This window comes from Biomphalaria glabrata, chromosome 3 (assembly GCF_947242115.1).
Source record: "Biomphalaria glabrata chromosome 3, xgBioGlab47.1, whole genome shotgun sequence".
Taxonomy (NCBI): domain Eukaryota; kingdom Metazoa; phylum Mollusca; class Gastropoda; family Planorbidae; genus Biomphalaria; species Biomphalaria glabrata.
The window spans coordinates 19765239-19791733 of NC_074713.1; the positions used below are offsets into that span (position 1 = coordinate 19765239).

General features: G+C 33.8%; 1 protein-coding gene across 2 annotated transcripts; it reads left to right on the top strand.

The window, feature by feature from the left end:
• Positions 1 to 49: 49 nt before the first annotated feature.
• On the top strand, positions 50 to 24920 carry LOC106069210 (cap-specific mRNA (nucleoside-2'-O-)-methyltransferase 1-like). Of its 2 annotated transcripts, none has more exons than XM_013228822.2 (22): positions 50 to 207; positions 4350 to 4591; positions 5555 to 5713; positions 5826 to 5918; positions 6003 to 6074; positions 6869 to 6963; positions 7586 to 7658; positions 8189 to 8381; positions 10079 to 10197; positions 10453 to 10549; positions 11024 to 11156; positions 11393 to 11578; positions 11847 to 11903; positions 12648 to 12705; positions 12857 to 12925; positions 13468 to 13599; positions 13892 to 14011; positions 14109 to 14200; positions 14640 to 14756; positions 18782 to 18891; positions 20456 to 20564; positions 22119 to 24920. In XM_013228822.2, the coding sequence occupies exons 1-22, from the start codon at positions 192 to 194 to the stop codon at positions 22246 to 22248; spliced, it is 2472 nt and encodes an 823-aa protein (XP_013084276.2). In that variant the 5' UTR covers positions 50 to 191; the 3' UTR covers positions 22249 to 24920. The 2 variants fall into 2 exon arrangements, with proteins under 2 accessions (XP_013084276.2, XP_055879868.1); XM_056023893.1 differs by lacking the exon at positions 50 to 207 and adding an exon at positions 244 to 261.
• The last annotated feature ends 1575 nt before the right edge of the window (positions 24921 to 26495 follow it).

The following is a 26495-nucleotide window of genomic DNA, read 5'->3' on the forward strand; positions in this document are numbered from 1 at the left end:
ACAAAATAGTTTAAACATAAATTGTGAATATAAAATCTGGGAATTCCCTTTTATCCTCAGCAGTTGAGAGATCTGGCTAGAGGAAAAGGGAAAAGAAATGTTACTTATTTTCGATTTCTATTTTTCCCAGAAAATACTAGACTAGCTTTACCTAGTTATCTTTTGTTATACTTTTTTTTCAATTAATAACAATGTCAACATTAACAGGTTTGATTTGTTACTTGGAAGTTAGATTAGCAGATCTTGTAGACTAAAAGTAGAGTAAGAGTAGTAGTTTACTAGTTAAGTTAATTTAACTTACTTACTTTACTTAGACTTAGTCTTAGCCTGACTTCAGTCACTTCGACTTCAGACTTGGATTAGGGCTTAGGACTTCACTTACTAACTAGATCTAAGTCTTACTTAGTAATAACTTAGTCTTAAGAGTTTAAGATAAGATTCTTAATAATTCTATTAGTCACCCGTATTAGTCATATCATAATAAGTTAAATAACTTTGATCTACTTAGATCTATATATAATATAGATATAAAATATATATATACTTATACTTCATTTTATACATCCTCTGTTTGGGACCCCTCAGCTCAAGAAAACATTAATTAAGAAACTGGAACAGACACAAAATAGAGCAGTGAGATTCATAACAAACGAATATTCACATTTGACTAGAGTGTCTAGAGTAACACCTTTAGTAAAATCACTAAATTTAGAAAGCCTTCAAAATAGAAGACTCAAAAGTAATGTAGCAATAAAGCAATTATACATAAAACACTGAAACCATAATATTCAAATACTTAAACACAATCTAATAAATTACTCAGATAGGCACATTCCTCATTCCATATGCTAGGACAAATTTGTAAAAAATGCTCCTTCTTCCCTAGTGCTATTAGAGCATGGAATGGGTTGCCTGAGCTAGCCAGGAAAACCAGTGACTTAGCAGAATTTAGGTCATTGATTAATATGCATGACTAGATGCATAACACGTAGGACATAATCATCTTCTTTTTTGAAGTAATGTCTGTATTATATAAGATAATGATTAAGTCTAAGAAAATTGAAACAACAGGAGTAGCACCATTAATAAAGGAGAAGCTAACAGGTAATAATAATGAAACTAAAGCCAACAGATCCTAAAGAATACTTTGCATCTGCATTCTCTACCCCAGGAGGACTTAATTTGAACCAAGACCAAATAGACAGCATAGGAGAAAAAGAGATCCAAAAACTATTATCGAACATTAAACCAAATAAACATTTGGACCTGAAGGTATTCCAGCTAGATTGCCAGATTACATAAAGAAATAAATTTCACTAATCTTATTCATGGTACACCAGTAACAGACTAAAAATGCAAAATACCTTGGTGAAAAATGAAAAATTGTCATGGAATCCTCATATTAATTAAACTATTAAAAAATCAAACCAGCATGAAATCAAATAAGTACATAAAAATAAAACTTTATTTAACCTTGGTTAGGCCAATAATAGAATATGCATCCTCTGTTTGGGATCCCTCAACTCAAGAAAATATTAAGAAACTGGAACAGACACAAAATAGAGCAGTGAGATTCATGACAAAAGAATATTCACATTTGACTAGAGTAACAACTTTAGAAAAATCACTAAATTTAGAAAACCTTCAGGATAGAAGACTTAAAATTAAAATAGCAATTATACATAAAACACTGAACCAACCAAATAAAATACTCAGAAAGACACAAAGATAAAGGCACATTCCTCATTCCATCTGTACAAATGCTCCTTCTTCCCTAGTGCTATTAGAGCCTGGAATGGGTTGCCTGAGCCAGCCAGGAAAACCAATGACTTGGCAGAATTTCAGTCATTGGTTAACATGCATGACTAGATTGACCTAGGGACATGCTTAGGATGTAATCTTTTTTGAAGTAAAAGCTGTATTTTATAAGATAAGAAGATAACATCTATATAATTATGCTGATCAACAGCATAATAGTTACTATTATCTAAATGATTGTCTTACTCTTAGTCTAGATTTTAATCTATTGTCTTGATCTACTAGAGTAGATCTATTTTAGATTAAATCTAGTAGATTCTAGACCTATATTTCTGACTAATCTAGCCACTCCTCTTTGTGATTGTTGACACTAATATTGTCCCTAGGGTAAGGTAGTTAACAATTCTATCAGGTTGTTCCATAGATGATCCTTCTTTTGATAGTTTATCAGCCTTTTCATTTTCCATTATGCCAATGTGTCCACTGTAATGTGATATTGATATTTAATTTTGACCATCATCTGATGGATTATCATGATTAGTATTGTCAACTCTTTTGGACTGGATGAAGTGCTACTGTTAAGTGCTTGCAGAGTGGATTGGGAGTCTGTAAAGACAACATCTGATGGTCATTAATATCCTTCATAGTGTCTGCTATGGTAATTGTCTCAATTTTGGCCTGGAAGTTTGAGCAATAATCACCACAGGGTGCACTTATTTCAAAGTGTTTATTTTTTAGGAAGACCAGGAGGGCACCAAGACCAGTATTGATGGTGGCTTTGAAGTATATGTATGGATAGCTGTTTCTGGATTCCTTTCAATTGTTTCAAGAGTGTCTACTTTGAGCTTCTGTGGATTTGATTTTTTTGTTAGGGTATTATTTAATAAATGTGTTTTAATGGTTGGTTGTTTTTAGTTATGTCCAGGAGTTATGCTGGAAAAGCTGGTAATTTTTTCTCTGTTATTGGGTAGATGGTGTTTTAGGGCTAGTTCATCAGTAAGTTGGATCAGAGTTCTTTGCTTTTTTTTTTTGTTTGTTTGTTGTTGTTTTTTTTTTTTTGTTTTTCCTATTTCTTTGTGTCAGTAGTATATTAGAATGGTCATCCTCTTATCTCTCAATAGTTTCTAGTGCTGCTCTGTTGCTCCCCTTAATTGGCATGGTTATAAAAATCATTTATTCTTTATACATCTTGTTGTTCAGTGAGTTAATCTATATACAAGTCTTGATTGGCCCACTTGATATTGAATGTATGGCTCCTTTTGTTTCACAAGACAATGTATGCAACCAGATGAATTACTGGTGTTGGTTTCTTCTCTTTGAATTCAGGCAGATGCTGTAAATAAACAAGCCAATTATGAAGCAGCAAACTTTTTATAATGTCATAACTGCAACCGTAATCTCTGTAGTCTGTCTCCACCTCTGTAAGTCAGTCTTGGGCATCCTATGGGTCTGTCTCCCTCAACAAGCTCATTGTAAAGGATGTCCTTGGAAATTCTTCTGTCTGGCTTGCTGGTCCATGCAAAACTTCCTAATTAGAGAGGCACAATCTTTGCAGGAGATGAGATACACAATATGTGTCAAAAACAGTATATTAAGTATATGAAAAGCACCAATCTGTGCTCTAACTATTCTACCAGCTCTTACTACCCTGTAGCAGACTGCTGACTACACAGGCATTGCACACTAGCATTTTTATTGCTGGCATTTTGTTAGGCATTTTCCCAGAGTTTTGAGATGGCTACAGAGACCTTTTCAATTTTTTTGTAATTTCACTGTATAGATTTAGGTTGATGGTAGGTAAAAAAATTTTCACATCATAAGAGTGTAATTTCCTATCTTATGCTCTATAAAGTACACCAGATTGAAAGAGAAGGCATTCTTTGATGACACCAAAAGCATTATGCATATTTTCTATAGGAGTAAAATTAAAAAGCATAAATAGTAGCAGAAAAAAAAAATATTTCTGTTTTACTGATGATAACATTTTTGACAATGTTTATCTTTTTAAAAAAAATAAAGTGAAAGTATAGTCTCAGTCTTAAAAAAATAAATCATATTTTTACAATGATTTTTTTTAAATAACAAAGAATTAAATTAAAACTATAGCTTTTTAAAAAAAAATAATTTTAAAATATTATTTGCACTAATTTATTTCTTGGAGAAAGAAAGGGTTGTGAGCAAAAGCCTTATGTTTTTCTGTTTTTTGAGTAAAATGTTGACTATTTTATTATGTGTTCATATGTTAGCATCTTTAGTGGCAGTCAAGTTTTGTCAATTGAGAAGGTTTTAGACTTAGTTATTTGGTTAGCAGCAGCTGTGACATAGATGGATTTCCTTCATTACCAGATTAAATGTCCAAATTATAAAATACTCTTGATTGTTATGTTGGCCTTTTGCTTGTGTTCAGTTGGCTCGCTGGAATAAGTTGTTACCATAATACTTTATCAAGACATAGGGAAGAGTTGGTTGTTGTTGTTTTTTTTTATAAAATATTAAAGATACTTTACCAATGTATTAAAGTAAAATATTATTCATAGCTGTAAAGATTCTGCTCCTTAAGGTTATAATTTGTATTCGTTTTTTTTCATCAGATTCCGAAGATGAGGCTGATCATCGCCCATCATTTGGAAGGGCTACGGCAAAGCAAGAACAGTTCAACAAGAAGCATTCACCAAAGAAATTCCCATTTTCAAAACGACCTTTTGCCAAGGTCACAGCAGATGGAGATGCTAGCAAGAATTTTGAAATGGACGACAGCCAAATACCATCAAAATTTGTCAAAAAAAAGGAAACCGGTCAAATTGAAATGTCAGATGCAGTTAGGAAAATGATGGTAAGTACGTTGACCGCTTGATGATTTAAAATCTGCTTATGCAAATGTGCTGATACCACAATAAAAATAATGTATTACATTTCAAAACATGAAAATATTTAATTTTTCTAATTTTCTCACTTCAAAAAAAAAAAAATAGGTATAACTCATTTGACTTTTCATACTAATATAGATTAAGAGGCGGATGTCATAATTACTTTATTAGTGGGGGTTTTTTTATTTATGAAGCTAATGCATTTTTGGATGGGATGGTATCCACATTCTCAGCCTTTAACTTTTAGTGTATCACTCTTGACACACACAGAAAATCTCAATTATAGAACCAGCTTTTATGACTTAGCTTTTCAACTGATGTCTTGTAAGGTAGTTATGTCATATTCTCCCATTCTCCTAGTAGTACACATACTTTAAATTTAAGTAAACACTGTTCCAATTTATAGATACATAGTTTTGTGTTTGTACAGTGCCAGGCTTGTGAAAATATGTTTGTATGCCTTTACAACCTTCCCTTTGTTAACATCTTTTGGTAAGAGATAAGAGACTAATATCTAATTCTTTTTCATATTCCCTTCTACACCTTTTCTCTAGCTGTTTAGAAATCACATACTAGCTCATGCATTAAAAAACAATTTCTGGTGTTCTTGATTGTCTTTCAGCTTAGCCTTTTTTTTGTTTTACCCCTACCTGGTGATATACGTTGAATTCGTACCCTTGAAGATTCTTGAGCCCTGAGTGAAACTTTGTTTATGCATTTAAATAACAATCATGTAAACATTCACCAAGATATCCGCCTTCCCCTTCACAACTTTTTCAGACACATGATAGCATTGAGAAAGCTAAAACAGAGAATTACACATAATATAAGCTTTTTTTTTTTAAAAAGCATTCTTTATTTTGTGTTTTACATCTTGACATATTTTTGTATTTGTATTTACATCTTGATATATATTTGTATTTCCATAGGCAAAAATGGGTCACAAAGAAGGGGAAGGACTTGGTAAACATGGCCAGGGTAGAACACAAATTGTAGAAGAGTCTAAACAGAGAGGTCGCAGAGGTTTAGGTATGGTAGTGCCTGGCCTTGAACCTTCTGATATTGAATGGGACTTCAGTAAAGAAGAGGTAAGCTTTTGTTGTTGTTGTTTTTTTAACTATTCTAGTTTTCATTTTAATTTTTCGAATCATGTATTTTGAGTTCTCATTTGTATAACAATGTTTTTGTCATATGAATTAGATTGTCATAGATGAGGAAGTAGAATGGCTGCCTCCGTACACAGGTCCCATGCCAGATTTGGAAGAGTTCAAAACCTGGATCACTGTTGGTCCTGTGAGTAACATCTGACCTTGCATTATTGATTTGATTTCTTTCACATCTTTTCTAAACTTATCTTTTTGTTTTCTGTTTCCTTAGAAAAAAAGAGAGATTGATGATGAGACCACATTTTGTTCCCAGAAGACTCTGGAACTTGTGCTGAATGGCAAAGTAAGCAAATGTCTGTAATGAAATGTTGCATTGTAAGCAAATGTTTTGTCTGTAATGAAATGATAGATTGTAAGCAAATGTTTGTTTGTCTGTAATGAAATGATAAATTGTAAGCAAATGTTTGTCTAATGAAATGATAGATTCCAAGATTGTAATTGAGTAATTGTATTCTCAACATTGTCCCCCTTCTTTTTTTCTCAAATCCTTCAATTAGCTCACACTTTCCAATCCAAAGTAAAAAATATAATATTTATTTTTAACAACTTCATTATCCTATTGAACTGAAATTCAGCAAATAAACTTATTTTGCGTGACAACATATTTGATTGAAGTTTTTAAAAAAATCACACTTTTAATTATTGAATAAATCTTTTAAATTTCAAAGTAGTTAAATATTGGGCTCCATTTTTATTTAAGACATATTTATGTTTCTTTGTTGTATGGTCAGTTTCGTAAGTAAATTATGGATCTTACTAATAATGGGGTTGTGTGTTGGATCCAAATATTGACCTATATTTGTTTTCCCTTTATTATTCAATGAAAATAGAATTTCACCAAGTTTAATTTTCTATACTAGTTGAACATAAAGTAAGACTTTTTAATATTACTTTGTTATGTTTAAATTTTTTATTTTTTTTTTCCATGTAAAAGTAATTTGCAATTTTTTTAATTTACATATGAAATTTTCTGACATTGTGAGAGATTAATAGAAAGGGAATGTGGTAAAACAAAATAACTATATGGAAATGCTGAAATTCTAATGGAATATCATAATTTCATTTGTAATGTTTCAGAGTGTGTTTGATGTGCTGGAGCCGGAAGAAATGCGTAGAGCTAGGACTCGGTCTAATCCTTATGAAACAATACGTGGTGCCTTCTTTTTGAACCGGTGAATAGAAGTTAAACTCATCCCTCTATAAAATAGGAGAAAACTAAAAGCAGCCATTGAATCTAAGTGACAAATACTGCTAGTGTTAGAGACTGTATGATCAAAAATTTATTAAAAAATTATTACTATAATTATCCTAATTAAGTACATATTTTTTACAGGAAAATGGTATTATAAAACATTCTAAATGTTTACTTTGGGGTGTCTTAAAGCACTTAAATTAAAACTTTATAGCTGTAAAATGTGTATGTTGTGAAAACTAAGTTGAACTGAGGCTTGAATATGGAACCATGGTGTTAGTACAGGATGTTGTAGCTCCAGACAGCCAGACCTTTATAGGTGTATTACTTTACTGAGTACAGTTATTGGGAATAAAGCTTGAAGAAACTTCTTTTTAAACAAAAATAAGCACAACTTTTATTGGTTATGGCACAGAACTCTTTTTTTCTTGTTTGTCATTATCATTTGAAAAAAATAGTTATCTTTCTTTGACCATCTGCATGTCATATAGGACAAATCTCATTTTATATTTAGATTTTTTAGCCATTTCTGTAAAGAAAATATGCTCGCATGTAGCACACAAAAACCAAGCTTAATGTTGGCATTTCCATCTCTTTTTCAGAGCAGCAATGAAAATGGCAAATATGGATGCAATATTAGATTTTATGTTTACTAATCCTAAGGACGCCAGTGGGGTATGTTGTTTACATCAATCTATATTATGATTGAACTAACAAGCAGCATTGCATTATTTGAAAGAAAACTGTTAAAAAGTTTTTGTGATACTTTTGTTTCAAAGTCATTGCATCCTCAAAGCAGAAGTAGTTAAAGTAGCCCTTTCAAATGTTTAGATATTTATTTCTAAGTACATAAATAAGAACCAATTCAATCTTTTTTTACTTTGTATAGTTCTCAAAGTTATATCAAGCCTTCTATTTGAAACTAATGTGAACAATAACTCCCTAAATGCATTTTTTTTACATTTTTGAAATAGGATCAATTAATATGAAGTTTGAAAGGGAGACAGTCTCCTTTTTTTCTCAGCTTCAGAGCAGTAAAGACTACTCACTAATAACACTTTTAAATGCATCATAACTCATAAATTATTTCCCTGATGTAAATCTGTGAGATGGTTTGAGAACCATTATAACCGTTGTCTAATAATTATTTTAAAAAAAAAAAACATTTTTCTTAAACCTTCTACTATTATTTAAACTTTTTCAAGGAACCACTGGTGAGCCCCAATGAACTTCTCTACTTTGCTGATGTGTGTGCTGGGCCTGGAGGGTTCAGTGAGTACGTACTGTGGAGAACAAAGGGAGAATCCAAAGGTTTTGGGCTCACCCTGAGGGGCAGCAATGACTTTAAGCTGGAGGACTTCTTTGCAGGACCCCCTGAAATGTTTGAGCCACATTATGGTTGGTATTAACAGCATAGTTATACGGCTATCACTATCGCAAATCTATGTGAATCTTCACCCAGAGATAAATGTGAGATCTCTATTTGAACTGGATGAATGTGAGAAAACCTGAAATTGTATATGGCTTCATACTATAGATTCTCTACATAGCATCTAAGTGCTTTACCAATGTACCACTTCATATATATCATCAGCACTATAAAATTAACTTAGTAGAGTTAGTCACTGATTAACATGCATGACTAGATTGATAAACGGAATGTGTTGGATGTAATTATCTTCTCTTTTGAAGTAAGATCTGTAATCTATGAGATAAGATGTTAGACCAAATCTGTAAGATTTTTTTCAAGTGGAGATTTTGTGGGAAACCCAGTATTACTAAATTGCCAAGCCCCATGCACCTTGGTTCTCAAGTAAAATAAAATATGTATAATTTGTGTTGTAGAATTAATCATAATTATTTTTTTCAATAGACATATTCAGATATTAAATTGATATACTTCATACCATGCAGTACAATTGTTTTCAAGCTATTGTCTATGCTAAGATATAATGTGGATCTGACAGGGTCAACTATTTCACTTCTAGTTAATATTATGCAGTTCAGTTTTGACTGAAAAAGATGTGAATTTAAAAAATACACATTTTTAGGGGCCCCCGAAAGGTTTTGTGCGAAATGTCTGTCCGTCCATCCCGTTTAGATCTCGTAAACTAGAAAAGATAGTGAAAATTCGACATCACAATATTTTAGACCATTCAAAGTTCTGATGCAACGGCTACTTTTTTTTTCTGAAAGCGAAAAATCTAATTTTTAAAAGCAGTTATGCAAGCAGTTTTTTAAAGAGAAAAAGCTAATTAGTATGCATCATAATTTAGACCTAATTTGAAACGAATAGTAATCTTGTAAACATCATTTTCCTAACCATTTTTTATTATTGTGGAATTTTTATTTTTTTTTTGAGAATTAGAATAAGAGTTTGAGCTTTATCAAAACAATTACATCAATTATAAGACTTCAGTTAGGCCAGGGGAGGCGCGGTGGCTGAGCGGTAAAGCTCTTGGCTTCCAAACCGGGGGTTCCGGGTTCGAATCCTGGTGAAGACTGAGATTTTCAACTTTGGAATCTTTGGGCGCCTCTGAGTTCACTCAGCTCTAATGGGTACCTGACATTAGTTGGGGAAAAGTAAAGGCAGTTGGTCGTTGTGCTGGCTACATGACACCCTCGTTAACCGTAGGCCACAAAAACAGATGAACTTTACATCATCTGAAAGGGGAACTAGTTAGGCCAGGTTCACATCTAACTTTACATTAACTTTCACCTATCCTTTGATCTGCGGGACCGTTGGGGCACTATACAAGATCTGTTAACCTTCTTTCTCCATTCTTATCTCTCATTTGTCTTTGATATAATTTCATTCGGATGTTCTTTCTGAAAATATTGAAGCCTGCCTGTGTGGACCACTTCGGGGGCCGATTTTGAGTTTGTGTTTCCACACAAACTGTCTTTGTAATCTTGCATTTGTAATAATTCTTTTCTCATGTATTTAAATAGTGTGCTTAGATAATATTTACCTAAAAATAGCAGTCTCTCTAAAACTTATCTGTTGGATCTTCTTGACATGTTCTCTCAAAATGTTTGTTGTTTTGTGTTCTGGTTTCTATGCACTGGCATGAACAATTTGCTGCTATGTGTAGGTGTTGGTGGGCAGGAGGGAGATGGGGATATCTTCAATCCAGCCAATCAAGCAGAGTTTGCCAAGTTTGTGTTATCTAGTACTGATGGCAAGGGAGTTCACTTTGTCATGGCTGATGGTGTGAGTAATCTTACTTGTTAATTCTTAATAACTCTTTGAAATTAAGTGTTGTTGTTGTTTCTTCTTGGGAATAATTAATTATATCTTAGATATTTTACTAAATCTGAATATAGATATTTGATGCAGGGTGAATGAAAAAAAAAGGAATACTAATAATAATGACAATCAAAACAGAATGTAATGTCTCCTAGCATTACTTTTCCTATTTTCATATTAGTTCCATAGTGGCTGACATCTCTTTTTGTTTTGTTATAGGGTTTCTCAGTTGAGGGCCAAGAAAACATTCAAGAGATCTTATCAAAACAGTTGTACTTGTGTCAGTTCCTGGTTGCAGTCATGGTCCTTAGGCCAGGTACTTTGTGCCATGATAGAAATATGTTTGTCTGCTAATATGTTTATGTTGCTCTGCTCTGAGGTTATCATTAACTTAGGATCACCTTATGCTCATTTGTCTTTAACTCTTCTTTGATCCTGGATACATTATTAGAGATATAGTGCATATGCTACAAAAAAAATTGATGTCTTTAACAAAATAAGGTAAATAGTGACAATCCAACCATCAGTACACAATGTATGTCTCTCTCTCTCTCTCTCTCTAAGACTTAGCAGGAATCAACTGTCTCTCCTTGTTTTTGTCACAACATTCTGTCCATCACCAGTGTTGAACAGTGCTCTTGCACCTGCATCAGCGTAGTAGCAAAGTTATTAAAATATGAAGAATAAAAATATGTTGTTTTTTTTACATTAAATGAGTTTGTTATTGAAGATTCCTTTTATTTTGGAAGTACTTGTTAGATAATGCATCTTTGTTTCTCCTTTGATGAAGGTGGAAATTTTGTCTGCAAGTTGTTTGACCTGTTCACACCTTTTAGTGTTGGCCTCGTCTATTTGATGAACATGATATTTGAGCAAGTGGCCCTTATTAAGCCAGTCACCAGCAGACCTGCCAACTCTGAGAGGTAAGTCATGCTCCCCATCAAGACTGGAAATTCTTAACAGACAATTTAAATTAAGTTTATCTAATTTTTTTTTAGAAATATGTGATTGGTCAAAAATTAATTAGTTGGAGCTAAATAAATTTAAAAAGTAATTTTTAAACACAAGATAAAAAAATAGTCCTAATTTCTTTACAAGGCTCAAAGCCTTAAGATTTGTCTAATTTTCCTTATCACCATTATTTTAATCAATTTTTCAGATATATTGTGTGTAAGAATCTGAAAGCCAACAAAGATGCCGTCCAACAGTATTTCCACATGATCAACGTCGATCTCTGTCGCTACCTATCTGCAGTATCCAATGATGACATATTGCATATAGTGCCGTTGAATACAATGATAAATGATGATTCCTTTTTGAACTACATTGTCAATTCAAATGAGAAGTTAGTCCAACAAATATTTGTTTATTTAGATGTTCAGTTTTTTTTTTTCTTTTTAAATTTCAGTTGTAATTAAAAGTTATCAGCTGAACAATATTTTTGTGTGTAGACGTTGAAAGAATATTAACATTGAAATTGCTGGTGTAAAAATTTTAATTATATAAATAACTTGATTAGTAGTTTTATTTATCATGATATGGTTAGTTTCTGATATTTAGTGTGACCCAAAAATGAGTTAATATGTTTGAGTTTATTTATATGTCCGATTCAGGTTTGCAAAGATTCAAGCTATAAATCTTAAGAAGATAGAAGTTTTTACAAAAAACAGGTGATACACTGTTGTTTTTTTATTTTAGATTTTTTTTTTTTTTTTTTTTTTTTTTAAATTCACCTTCACCTATCCCTTAGTCTTTGAACTGTTGTGGCACCACACAAGATCTGTTCACTGTCTTTCTCCATTCTTCTCTGTCTTTTGCCTTGGATAGAATTACTTTCAATGACATTCTTTTCTTTCATGTTGTCTTTCCATCATACACCATATGAACTTTTTTTTTTTAATTAGGCAACTTTAGACATTATTGTGTTAGGATTAAACTTGAAGAACTTTTTTTTTTGTTATCAGAATGCTAAATTTGGTATAGAATTTATTGGAAATACAATTCTTTTTTATACTAAATAATTTGTGGAGAGTAAAAAATTAATTTAATTCAATGAAATTCAAAATTTACAAACAAAAAGTTTATTTCATTTCTAGATTTAGAAAGTGTTTTTAGCAGCTAAATTTAGTAGTTGCTTTAAAGACTCCTTATCTACTGAACAGACAGAAACTCTAAAAACTGCTTATAATACGAAATGTGTCATTAAAAACGGAAAATATTAATACAAATGCTTGATAGCTTGTTTGTTAAAGAATAAAAAGTGTTTAACTTTTCCATTGTCTCCAGCTGAAGAGTTTTGATTTAAATGCATGATCTAAGGGTTGGGTATTTTATAACTTACTCTTCCTGAGATGGCATGACACTTTGCCTATTTACATTGATAACTGAATTGAATCTTTATTTCATGGGGGCAGTCAGCTGTATGAAGCACGGCAGCCTGAGGTGCGAACTAAATGTTTGGAAAAATGGAAGGTAATTTCTGTACTTTCATTTTGATTCTCATAATTTGTTGTTTTTTTTATTAGTTAACTGACACATATTTGTAGGGTTTTTTTTTTGTAATATGAAATATAATTTACTAGATAGTAGAAATAGTATACTCTATTTGAACTTTTTTTGTCAGATTCCTGATCAGTTAAGAACTCCTCCAGGTCGACCGGACCCTAAAGCTACAATCAGAGAACTCCTTAAGGTAAAGCAGATATTATTATTATTTATATACTTTCAGATATGTTATTTAAATAGTATACAGACTTTTAAAATGGATCTATATGCTGGTACTTGGCTGTTTCAGCTATATAGACACTAGATGAAACAAGTAATGTTAGCAAAATTTTTATGTAAATCAATTCCTTTTTTGATCAAGCCAATGGTGGTGAATGTTTTCTCATTCTATTCACTTCTTGTAATGTTTCATAATTGCAAGGAGTTCATCCAGTGGGCTTCCCCCCAATCATTACTCTAGATCTAGTCAACTATTTGACATTTATATAGTTAAAGCTTACATTTATATAGTTCAAGCTTACATTTGTATAGTTCAAGCTTATATTTGTATAGTTCAATCTTACATTTGTATAGTTCAAGCTTACACTTGCTGTTCTGTAAGAAATGTTGATAATATTTTCAAACTTTTAATGAAGTAGAAGTTTTGTAAGTATTTTATACACACTTTCCCTTTTTTTTTTTTTTAAAACAGTTATACAATTTATTATATTGGATTTTTATTTGTTCTAGGGTTCTGATTCTATTTTTGAAAACAACACAGAGATTTTAACTCACAGTAAACTGAGTTCAATCACTAGCCTATACAATTACAGTTGTTTAGTTAGAGGAGAAGGAGCTAGTTATTACCTTTTAGGTTGTGGGGTAAGTTAAAAATATGGATTAGATTTGTTTTTGTTTTTTTGTAGATATATAGTTGTTTTGATGTTGTTGTTGTTTTCAATGAAAAGAAAAGAGCATTTATAAAGAAAACACAAATAAAATATTTTGGGGTTATTATATTTTAAACTTCAAACTGTTAGAATGTATATATAATCTCTAACTCACTACTTTTCAGATATCAAACTGTTAGAATGTATATATAATCTCTAACTCACTACTTTTCAGAGATCAAACTGTTAGAATGTATATATAATCTCTAACTCACACTTTTCAGAGATCAAACTGTTACAAGTGGGAGGGTAGAGGAGCCATGAACTGGCACAGGGCAGAGAGACTGGAGCTGCCCAGCAAGACGCTGCTAGAAGTCCAGTCTTTCACAGAACTGAAAGGAGAGGTTTGTGCCATTAACAGTTCATTATCTTGCAGTTCTATGTGCCTCTACATCTTTACACATTCCAAATTGACAATAGTGTTTTATCTTGACATTTTAGGGCAAGGGTCAAAAGAAAATCACCACCAATCATGTGCTGGATGCTTTCTTTCTTTGTGGAGCTGATGTCAGGGAGATGTCATTTGAGAAAAGGTAGATGTACATACAAAACAACATTGTCTATTGGAGATATTCATGCAAATCAAAACAATGTCAGGGACACTTGAACTTCAAAATAGCCAGCTAAGTAAATGTTACAAAGATTCAAGTTTGTTTGTTTTTTTCTGCAGTGCTAAATAGTCCACAGATATATATTGTCATGTAACTTTTCAAGATATCAACACTACTTTGTACACCAGATACACCAAAAATCTAGCTATTTAAAGGTTTCTGCCATGTAGAGAAATTCCTAATAACAAGCCATAATCTAGATACTAAATAAAAAGATAGGTATTAAATAATGTAAATAAATTGTTCAGCTTGAACATGAAGCACAATTTATTTACAAAGTTTAAAAATGGTCAGTTTGGAATTTTATTGAATGTGGCATTATTACAATATTTTGTTGTTTTTCTCTGTGTGTCAACTTTAGGCAAGAGAAGTTAAAAAAATTTATCAAAGGTCTAATGAAACCAACACGCTCAGACTTACAGCAGCTTGTCACAATGACTATATTTCCACTTCATAAATTTGAACAGATTTTTGAAAGGTAAGGATTTTATCAGATTTATATTATCATTTTTTTTTTAAACAATACCTCTATTTAACCCATAACTTTTTGGAAACCACAACCTGGGTTGACAGGTATTTCGAAAACAGCTCTAATTATTATGCTAGAAATTTGACAGCTGATTTATATCATTGGGAAAAGAATTACTAGCTCATTGGCCACACTGATAATGATTTTGCTAGAAATTTGACAGTTGATGTCTCTGAACAGCTCATTGACCTTGGTCTCCACTCAGAGCCCAGTTCTAATCTATGGCTCCAAGTAGCTGTCTGCATGCGGCAATGGCCACACCCTGGCAAACTGTCTTGATTGACAGGCCAAACCAGCTGAGGGTTAGTCAGAGCTAGTATCTGGTGAAACTATGGTCTCTGTCCACCAGCAGCATGTGAAGTCTAGTTGCGGCTGCATGGCGCTCAAGTTGAATTGGACTACCAGGGCCATCAGGCGTCACGGAATTGGTCAATGCAATAGCAATGGTGCATTGTTACTAGAATTTTGCACAGCCCACAAGCTGACAATAACAAATACTCTTTTCCAGCTACCTCACAGAAAAAAGACATCATGGATGCATCCCAGGTCCAAGCATCAAATAGACTTCATCATTTTCAGAAAGTCTGATAGACAAGACATCAAAGTCACCAAAGCGGAGCTGACTGTTGGACTGATCATCGCCTAATCTTATCTAAGCTAAAAATATGTATCAAACCACCTAGACGGCCCCAAGAATGCAAGCATGCAAAGTGCCTAGATGTTGGTAAGCTCACTAACCCAGATATCAAGCAAGGGCTCATCAACAAACTAGACAGTGAAATTAAAACCTTGCTCATGATCAAGGATATCGAAAACAGCTGGAATAAAACTAAGGGATTTTGTGTACTCTCTGGCTAGCAGCGTCCTCGGTCAGCCAAATTGCAAGCACCAAGATTGGTTTGACGATAACAATGTGCAAATTGAACAGCTTTTAACACACAAGCAACATTGCTTTAAGGCCTTTCTGTGTAATCCATGTTGCCCCCAAATCAGAGAACACTACACTAATGCCAAAGGAAAGGGAAAGGTCCAGCGGAACCTGAGACTCATGAAGGAGTCATGATATAACAAAAAAGCAGAAGAAATCCAGTCCTATGCTGACAGTAAAAATGCAAAAATGTTTTTCAATTCAATCAAAGCTTTTTATGGCCCTCAGCAAAATGGCTCATCCCCATATTCAGTGCTGATGGAACAACTTCTTCTCACAGACAAGGATTTTAATGATTTAACTATATGGAATTTAGCTCTGGTGATATGAAGGGAGAGTAATCCTTGAAGAATTACGGGCACGACATGGCCTAAATTGTGCCGATGTGCCAAAAACTCAAAACTCAAACTCACAGACAAGGAGGATTTACTTGTTCGCTGGGCTGAACACTTCACTACCGTCCTTTACTGTCCATCAAGCATTAGTGCCGAAGCCATCATACGCCTGGAACAAGTCCCAATAAACCATTCACTTGCTGACCCTCCCCGGCTTACTGAAGTAATGACTGCAATATCCAACCTCTCAACTGATATGGCACTGGGACTAGACTCCATTCCTGCTGAAATATACTCAATTGGCAGTTCAGAGCTGACAGCTAATCTAACAGAAATCTACCAGATAATGTGGGAACAAAAGAAACTACCACAAGAGTTCAAAGACGCCACCATCATTCACCTCTACAAGAGAAAGGGAAATAGGCAGTTATGCCATAACCTTCGTGGCATATCCCTCCTATGCATTGCTGTCAAGATTCTGGCTCTAGGGTGCTATTAAACAGACTACAACACCACCTAGAAACTGGCCTACTTCCAGAAAGTCAATGCGGCTTCAGGCAGTGTAGAGGCACTGTTGACATGATCTTTGCAGTCCGCCAACTCCAAGAGAAATGTAGAGAGCAAAATTCAAATCTCTATACTGCATTCATAGATTTGTCTAAAGCTTTTGATAATGTCAGTCATGAAGGCCTTTGGCAAATCATGTCCGAATTCGGCTGCCGGATCAATTCATAAAAATGGTGAGTCAATTCCATGATAGCATGCAAGCAAGAGTCCAAGACAACGGAGACTAGTCCAAGCTTTTTCCTGTCTCAAATGGTGTGAAGCAGGGCTGTGTGTGGGCTCCAACGCTTTTCAGCATAATGTTCACCAACTACAAGATGCCTTTCGCACAGAAAGCATTGGTGTTGGCATACGAAATTGCACCGATGCAAGTTTATTCAATGCACAGAGACTCAAGGCAAGGACCAAGGTAAACTACAACTGCATCAGAGACCTGCTATTCACAGATGACTGTGCTCTAAGTGTTGCAAATGAAGAAAACCTTCAAAAGAGCCTGTCCCTTTTCGCTAATGCCTGCAAAAATTTTGGCCTCACCATTAATGTAAAAAAAGACAGAAGTGCTGCACAGAACCAGACATTCTCATAGATGGCCAGAAATCAGCAAACGTCAAAAAGTTTGTCTATCTGGGAAGCACCATATCAGCAAACGCCAACCTAGATGATGAGGTTACTTCCGTGTTGCTCGTGCCAGTGCTGCTTTTGGCAGACTTCAAGAACAAGAACAAGCTGGCAATGGGAGGATTCAGCATATCCACAAAACTGAAAGTCTACAATGCTGTAGTTTTCCCGTCACTCCTATATGCATCAGAGTCCTGGACCCTATATTCCTGCCACACCAAAAAGCTAAACTCCTTCCACCTAGGCTGTCTAAGGAGTATCCATAAGGTGCGTTGGTCCGACCACATACCAGACACATAAATCTTAAAGCTGTCCAACATGCACAGTATCAATGGGACAGTAAAAAGGTCCCAACTTCAATGGGCTGCACATGTAGTCCGCATGCCAGACAATTGCCTTCCCAAGCGACTTCTGTATGGGGAGTTGTGTGCAGGAAAGCGCTCCCAGGGAGGCCAAAACAAGCGCTACAAAGACACTCTCAAAAGCTCCTTCAAGGAATGCGATATTGACATTCACGGCTGGGAAGCACTAGCACTCAATTGCTCCTCATAGCATGAAGCTGTGAGTCTCTGAGTCTTGAGATTTGAAGCAAGAAGAGTGGCCAGGGCGAAAGAGCGCCGAACCAACAAAAAGCTGAGAGAAGAAGCAGGCCTATCTGCCACTGACCTAACCCACCCATGCCACATATGCAGCCGGCTTTTTGAAGTGAGGATTGGACTTTACAGTCATCTATGAGTCGATAGGAAATGAGAAATCTACTCATCTTCGACCACAAAGGAGGAGCTATTATTATTGGCCACACTGAGAAAACTAATTGGATGGTTATAAGTTTTCAAATTATAAAAAGAAATCAATTTATATTTAACTAAGGAACTAGAAAATATTTATCTTGGGTATTTCCACATGTAGGCCTGATTCATTGAAGAGTTTCATAAATTAATGATTAGGAACATTTTGTCTTCTAAGTATAGATCTAAATGGCTATCATTAGAATATTATAAAGTGAAGTAGATGCTTACTTAACTAACAAGGATTTTTTTCTTGAGGGGGGGGGGGGGGGGGGCACAGGGTAAAAATGTTGTTGTTGTTGTTTTTTTATTATTATTATTTATGTTTTGTTTTTTGTTATCATTGGACTTTTTGGTGATGTTGATATTAGATCTAACTATTTTTAAGTTCTACAGTCATGTTATTTTTATCTTTATTTTATATGAATATTTTATATTGATTTTTTTTCTCAGTCTTATACTTTCATAATTTATGTAATTGGTATTGTATTTACTTTTAAAAAATAAACTGTTTTGTAAATTTAGAAACAATATTAACATACATTCGTATGTTACAAATCATGTTATAACAGTTGTTTATTTTTTGTTAGTTTGTTATAAATTCATTTCTTTCAATTTGGTTTAGGGCCATTTCAGATTTTTGTTTTTAGTTCATCACATTAATGGATCATGAATACAAAATGTTTACCAAGTGGTCAAAAGATTCATTTAGTTATTACAATATGTTGAATTAATTTGTAGACTCAGCATGAAGCTGGTGAAAGGGGTGAGCAATCCCAGATTGTGTTACAGGACAGATTCTGGGAGTTATTTCCATCCAACTGGTCTAGACATCATCAGAACAGTCAAAGGTAAAGTGACTTTTGACCATTGCCTTTTTTTTTTTTTTAATTTAGTTCTGTCTAAAGATGTTCCTGCAACTATCTTTGTTTTTAGTGGTGATCTTCCAAGTCTTGAGTTATAATTCATTCATTCTGTGAAGATTAAATTTTCTGGTAGCATGGAGACCACACAAAGCTACGAACATTAATTAATACTAATGTGTTGTATAAAAATATGTATTTTGCCTTGGCACAGCCTGCAAAGGAGCTTTCAGCTCATCAGCAAAAAGCTGGCTAGAAGAAGAAAATATTTATTTAAAACTAATTTGAGTTTTCGTTTGAGATTATTAGTTTCTTAGAGAATTAGAATAATAAATATAGCTTAATTGAAACAGAAAAATTTTTGAGTTAAGATAATTTTACAATGTAATTTAACTATATATATATATCTTCAACTTTTATTAATTCTTTTATATAATTTTATATTTAGCTATAATTTTGGGGAGGAGGGGGTGGCTGCTATCTGCCATTAAGCCTTCTGGAATTTTTTTTTATTTGTTGAGAATAATACTAGAAATTAGTTTGTATATAATGTAAGATCCATACTGTCAGGTCAGTTGGAGGCTTTCTTTAGTAGTTAATGAAGTTCTTGTGTATATGTAACTAACTATTGACATTATAAATGATTTAATAATGAGCATCACTTCATCTGCTCCTGTGTTATTGCCAATGCTAGGAAGCATCAAGACATTACTGACATAGTAGGATTGACTTTTATGTGTACTATTGCCATCTGGAGACTGGATAACTACTTTCATACTTGTGTATGTAACACACATAATAAACTGGATTCTTGAATACTTGAATGTGACGTATATTTACATTTATTTACAACATACCAATGGTGCTATATAAATCCAAATATGAAGAATATAGTTGAATAGATGAGCCACAATAATACTTTATACTCCATATCTTGAATTATACAATGTTACTTCTGCACACTCTGGCACTACTCTCTTATTACTTCCCTTGACTTCTTCACTTGACCACTGACATGATTATTTCGTTCACTTACTTCCTACATAGCTACTAGCTTGATTCTGACTACATTGCTATTAGACTGACCAACTAGAATCTCAGACCAACTCTTTGGTCAACTGCATAGTAAAGCTCTCACTACAGTCATGTTCACACTTTTTCTAGTACATCTGGTCATCTGATAATTGGTGTTCATGTGTGTTTAATTTTATTTATAAAGCGCTGTTAACAAACAAAATGTAGGCTCAAGGCGCTGTGATAACATAAACACGAGAGCTAATATGACAAACTAATTTTAAAAAGTTTTAAACAGTTAGGTCTTAATGTTCTTCTTGAGTGTAGTGAAACATGTTTTCTGTCTGAGATCAATGAGTGAGCCAGCAGACCATAACTTTTGAGGGAGAATAAATCTGCTTGTATGCCAAAAAAAGTTGTAATTGTTGTGTTGCCAGATGAAGAGTAAGACTACTAATACTAAGACCATCTTTTGTCAAAATCCATTTTTTTTCTTTGCATTCTTCTTGCTACTGTGCTGTATTTTATTTCTATTTAGAACCATGGACCAAGTGTATCAGCAAATCAACAGGCAACTTTTACTGGTTCAACACAAAGACTAGACAGTCTGTGTACGAGTGTCCAGCAGAGGCCAGAGCCACAGCCAGGTTGGTTCCAGTCTATGAAGACATGTAGTTTACCTAAATTAAAAGTATATGTGCACGTAGGGGATGGGGGGGGGGGATGAGTGATTTCACATTGTCTGATCATCATGTAACACCAAAATCCTCAAGTAAACTTGAATTAATGTATTTATGCTACTCAAGTCTAAAAGAAAGTAAAGGGCTGGCCACATGACACCCTGCTCGTCAACTGTTGCCAAAGAAACCTTAACACACTAGCGGATCCAGAACTTTGGAGGGGGGGGGGGGAGATTTTTTTTCCAAGCCCTAACCCTAACGCCCAGTAAACCCTAACCCTTAGCACAAACGTGCGTATAGCATATATATATGTATATGTGTGTGTGCAAGCGCGGCGTGCGTGTTGAGGGTCGTCGCCAAAAAAAAAATTATTTGAAAAATAATAAAAAAGAAATAAACAAAAAACAGCCATGTTGAGGCCTTTCTCTTGACAGCTAGGCGGTCTGGGGGAGCTTGCAATCCCCTAATGGGGTCCAGGGTGAAGCCCTGATACCAAAAGCGTTTTCTTGCATTCTTCACTGCAGAAACGCATTCTCCTGACATCTACAGCTCATTATTCATCCTATTATAAAAGGACCTTTTGAAAATTGTTTTACTTGAAAAATATTCTAATATGAATTTACAGTGCTTTTTTTAAACATTCTATAAACTTGTTCATTTCCCGAAACATGTGATCCTCAAAGTTTCTCAAATTATCAAGCTAGAAGCTTGTCCATTTCTCTTAATCAAATAATTTTAACAAATACCATGCCAACAGTAATTGAAAAATAAATAAATCATTAATTCTTTATACCAATAATTTTCATAAATTTTTCATTGCTATCTTCATTCTTTACCATTTTAGTCATTATCAACTAGCTTTAACCGATTGACCATAGAAATACAGATGCAGATTGTTGTTAGTGTTGACAGTTTTGCTGTTTTGAAATAAACTTCTCTAGATACGTTGAGTTGACTTAACCAAACTCCTTACACTTAAAACTCTCAGAAGGTATGCTACAATATTACTCCATGTTACATGACATCAAGTTTTGTATAAAAAAATACTGGAATTACATACTAAAACTGCAACACTATGCAGCCTGTGAATTATAGAAGAACGTCATTTATCCGGATGTCAGTTATCTGGAGCGTCAAATATCGGGACTGCCTTTTTTTGGTCTACAGTACATTATCTAGGTGGTCTTGCGGTGAAAGATCAGCGAATATTTCTCTTAATAATGTTAGGCTACTACATATAACCCTTTGTTCCCATGTATATTTTACTTGAATTTTATGTTTATGTATGGTCAGATATGGCCCTACATGAATTGGTAAAATGGATCGTTTATACTTCACATTCAGTTATCCAGACAATTGATTATCCGGGCACTTCCTGTTAACAATTATTCTGGAACATTGATGTACTGTAGTATAAAAAGAATTAATTTTATTGTAGTTCCTTTGCTGTTGTGTTTCTTTTTCTGTTTAATCTTCTAATAGATTAAATTTTCAGGCAAATTTTTATTTTTCTGTTGACAGTGACTGCAAGAAAACATTGTTGCATTGGCGCTGGGAACCTGGGGTCAAAGTTCATCCTGACCAGGATCAGGAAAATCCAGAACTTATTAGTAAATCCCATTTCATTGAACATCTCAACAAACTCAAGTGACCTCCCCTGGACTTGTTGTATGCTCTTATGTTGGTTTCTGTTGAAGGTCAAAAGAAGTGAATAGAAGAATGGCAGCTGTTCCATGTATATAAACACTGACAGGACGGATCTGAACAGTTATATTCCAGTTTGTTCCCTTGACATTGCTGTTCTAGTTTTTGATGATATTTGTTGCACTTGATGATGCTCTCTTGTAAATCTTTATTGAATTGTGTCCATTGATTTTGGAAAAAAAAAAAGATTTATTGTTGGTTTGAATTTCTTCGTTACTATTTTATGTATGAGTTACAGTGCTGTGTGTATGTGTGCTGCTTAACTGGGTGTAACAAATACAATTTGTATCGTTGGTCACCAAAAGTATGAAAGAATCTTTAAAAATTTTTATGTGGTTATCAATATATTTTAGATAGAAAAGATTGGACTTTTGTATTTTAAGTGCCTGTGTCAGTTAAGTCTATTTACAATTTCAGCTTACAATTACATTATTATCTTTGTTAATAACAACCATCATTGTAGCTCATATTAATTCTGCTAAGGCCTACTCATTTTTCATTAATTAATTATAAGAAACGCTATCCATACATACTTACAGCGCAAACATTTTTTTTTTTCTTTTCTTCACTTAGCTGTGTTGCTAAAAAAGTATCAGACCATTTAAAAAATATTTATATAAGAACCACATTTAATGGAAAATTTCTTATGTATTGTATTGAAAATTGTATAGTTAATGAAGGTTTATAATAATTTTTGTAAACTAACAAATCACTTTTAATATCACTTTTTAAAAAAATCCATACACAGTCATTAGAACTATTGTAACTAATGTTACAATTTATTACAAAATGTTTGTTTCAGCTGTAAACAGTAGTAAAGTTTGTTGGTGTGGAATTTGTTTTACTGAAGTAGAAATTTTATCATGTTTTTTATTCATGTCAATATATTGTAAAGATGTTGCTTTCAGCCAGTCTACCCCCCCCCCCCCCCCACATTACTGTCACTATTGTAAGACTGCAATCTACATGTCCTTTTAAATGTGTACTTTATGTGGTATCAGTTTCTCAATGCAACATAAATATACATTTAGATTATTTACAATACAATAGTCCAAGAACTATTTAAGGACATTGTATTTTGTATCTGGACCCTATCCATACATCAGTACAAATAGGATTAGAAGTAGTCCTTTAGGAGACCAAGTGGTCAGTTTTGCATTTTCTTCTAGCCTAGATATTATTTTTGAGTATATTTTCAATGCAAGAAAAAAAAAAAGAATAGAATTCAGATGTATACAAAGCTCATTGGGTTGTGAGGTCTTACAAAGTTTCAAAAAGAATCAAACATGTCCTAACATCAAAATTCATTATCAGAAGAACAGAGTTCTCAACTGCTTTTATTGCACACTTGAACAGAACATGATTTTTTGTAAATATAAATCAAATGAATGCTTCTATTTTCAGTTGTAAGAGTAAATTGCTTCAGAATGTTTGCTTTCAATTGATGCATGCCACAAAATAAGGTCATTATTGTTACTTACTTAGCACGAGTACGAAGAAGAAAAAGTTACTTACCACAAACACAGTTAGATTAAGGACAGATTTTTACACAAACTTTTCTCTGTCTGTCTGGTACAAATTTTAATACATGTAATTTCTCCCACTTCCCTTTTCAGATCAAGTTGAGAACTTTGCGCAATTATTCATTTTCCTTAACAACATATGAATCAGTGATGCCCAAAATACGGCCCTGGCCTGGGGCATGGTTCCATATGGCCTGCAATTTGGTTCCATATGGCCTGCAATTTGGTTCCATATGGCTCGCCAAAACGTTAGCACAAGGTGAAGAAAATTCCCACCCTCAAAAAAAAAAAAGATTGAAAAATATATCTTTTATCTACGTTTGGGCCCTCACTATTTTTCTAATGGATTGGTACCATGACCTTATACATTTGTGTGTTTATGAAATGGAACTCTGAATGTAGAATCTACCAGGAAAAGTGAACAGATCTTTACTTTTTTGTGGAACATGTTATAAGCCAACATATTTGTTCTATTAAAAAAAAGTGTGACTTTAAAAAAAAATATTACATAAACAGCATTATAAAACAAATAGGACGGCATTCTTGGTTTGAGCCGCGAATAAAATATTTTTAAACTACACCTAGAAATGTGGCCCGTGACACAAGTGTCTGAAATTAAAAGGGCCTGTAGATCAAATAAGGTTGGGCATCACTGATATGAATCAATTTAAAAAAATGAACTAAATAATGGTACTTGACTAATTTTATATGATATAGGAAAGAGAAATCAATTTAACAGTATGGAAATATATGGCTGTAAATGTGTTATTTCCCTTACACAAGCTTTTTTTTGAAGTATCTCTTATATTATTTCTTGTGTACTGTCAGGTTGTCAGGCTTGGAATGTAAGTAAAGTGAGTAAGAATCAGTCTAAGGATGAGGATGTAATGTATTGTTCTGGTTGAGTCTAAGAGAGATGCCACCAATAAATTCTAATTTTATTCATAGTATGAGTTACCCCACATTCATTTTAGTTATGTACTCTTCAGGAGTGTGACATTCTTTCCTCATTCGAGTACATTGTTTGATTTGTACAACTGTAGTGAACATGTTCACTTTCCACAGATTGATCTATTAAATTTGTTTTTAAAAATAATTGTTTTTCTTTATATTAAATTTTATTTGAAGCATGTTCCATAGTACGGTAACTCTGAAATCTGTGTGGGACTTGTTCAGTTGCATCTGCTACACAAGTCAAAGTTGTTATCGTAATGTGCTGGATATTTCTCAAAACTTAAAGTAGACCAAAAAAGCTGTTATGTTTCCCCTCCATGAGGGAGTAATACACTTGATTCATACAATTTTATAAATAATCGTGGATTTTGTTTAGGTGACTTATGATTTGAATTTATTAAATTAAAAAATAATTCAGACACACTATCATGATGGCAATGAACACAATGTCTCGGATAAGTTGAGACTGACTTGATGAGAAGCAGTGATCTAGTCTAAGAACAGAAACATGTTAACAATTATGGGCCGTTTAACCCTCTCTAGCTTTCTCATTTCTGTTGAGTTCTCTCCCTACCATACACTTTCTTTCCCTTGCATTTTCTTTTTCCTTTCTTAACTCCTCTCTCTTTCTCTCTCCTTTTTCTCTCTCTCTCTCTCTCCTTCTCACTCTCTCTCACACACTCTGTTACTTGGCAATTTCACATTTGTCAACATTTAAGTTGTATCTGTTGATCACCTTCCTTCCACCTTTTGACTCTGAAGAAAAAAGTGAACACAATGTAGGAATTAAAAACAAAACAAGAGGAGCTGGCTAGAGAACTCATTTAACAAACTCAATATTATTAATATGAAAAGAAAACAAAAGCTACGCCCATGCCAACACTGCCAATAACTTGTAGCCTATACATCTATATTGTAAAGTGCGGGTCCACAGTTGGGTGTCTATGTGTTTCTAGGTAATTATTTGCCCTTCTAACTAACAAAGACCAACGAGAAACAAGTTTGTTTTTCTTTATAACATATTTCACATGACGCATGAGCTGGTTTTTTTTTTGAACGCCCTACGGTAAAAAAAAAAAAAAAACTTCCATGGTTTTTAGCATCGAAGGGCAATTTATCATTTTTGCGATAGGTGCCAATTATTCTAGTCGACGCCCCTTCACTTGCTCTGGATCATCATTCTCTAACGGCCAGTAATGGCTTTTATTTGTACATTATTTTGAAAGAGATGGTTGAGGTTAGACTGGTGGGGCCAGCACTCAATGTTGTAGGCCTACCTGTTAGAAGGGAGACTAAAAGTATTTGTTTCTAACACGATAAGAAAATTAATGCCACTTTTGTTTTAAGCACAAAGACAAGCTTAGAGTCCAAATGGAAAGAGGGAGAGTGTGTATGAATTAGTGAATGGGTAAAAATGATAAGCGAAAATGAGAGGAAAAGATAAAGGGGAGAAAGAAAAAGACCTAGACCAAAAAAATGTTTGGATGTTTCTTCAGAGTTGAAGATATTTACTTTCTAATCCGAACCTCCCGCAGGACGACGGGGGATGGGAGCAGACAGGGTTTGAACCCAGGACCATTGATAAGTCCGATTGACAGTCCAGCGAGTAAACCGCACGACCAGGCATCCTCAATAACAGTATCCGGTAAGAGAAAGATAGGATGAGAGAGTGGGGGAGAGAGAGTGTGTGTATAAATGAGTGAACTTATTAAGGGAT

What these genes read in the sequence shown, in the direction of transcription:
- LOC106069210 (XM_013228822.2), top strand. An exon ending in ATCCTAAGGACGCCAGTGGG is followed by an intron (nt 7,659 to 8,188) that starts GTATGTTGTTTA and finishes AACTTTTTCAAG; the next exon opens with GAACCACTGGTGAGCCCCAA. An exon ending in GAGATGTCATTTGAGAAAAG is followed by an intron (nt 14,201 to 14,639) that starts GTAGATGTACAT and finishes TGTCAACTTTAG; the next exon opens with GCAAGAGAAGTTAAAAAAAT.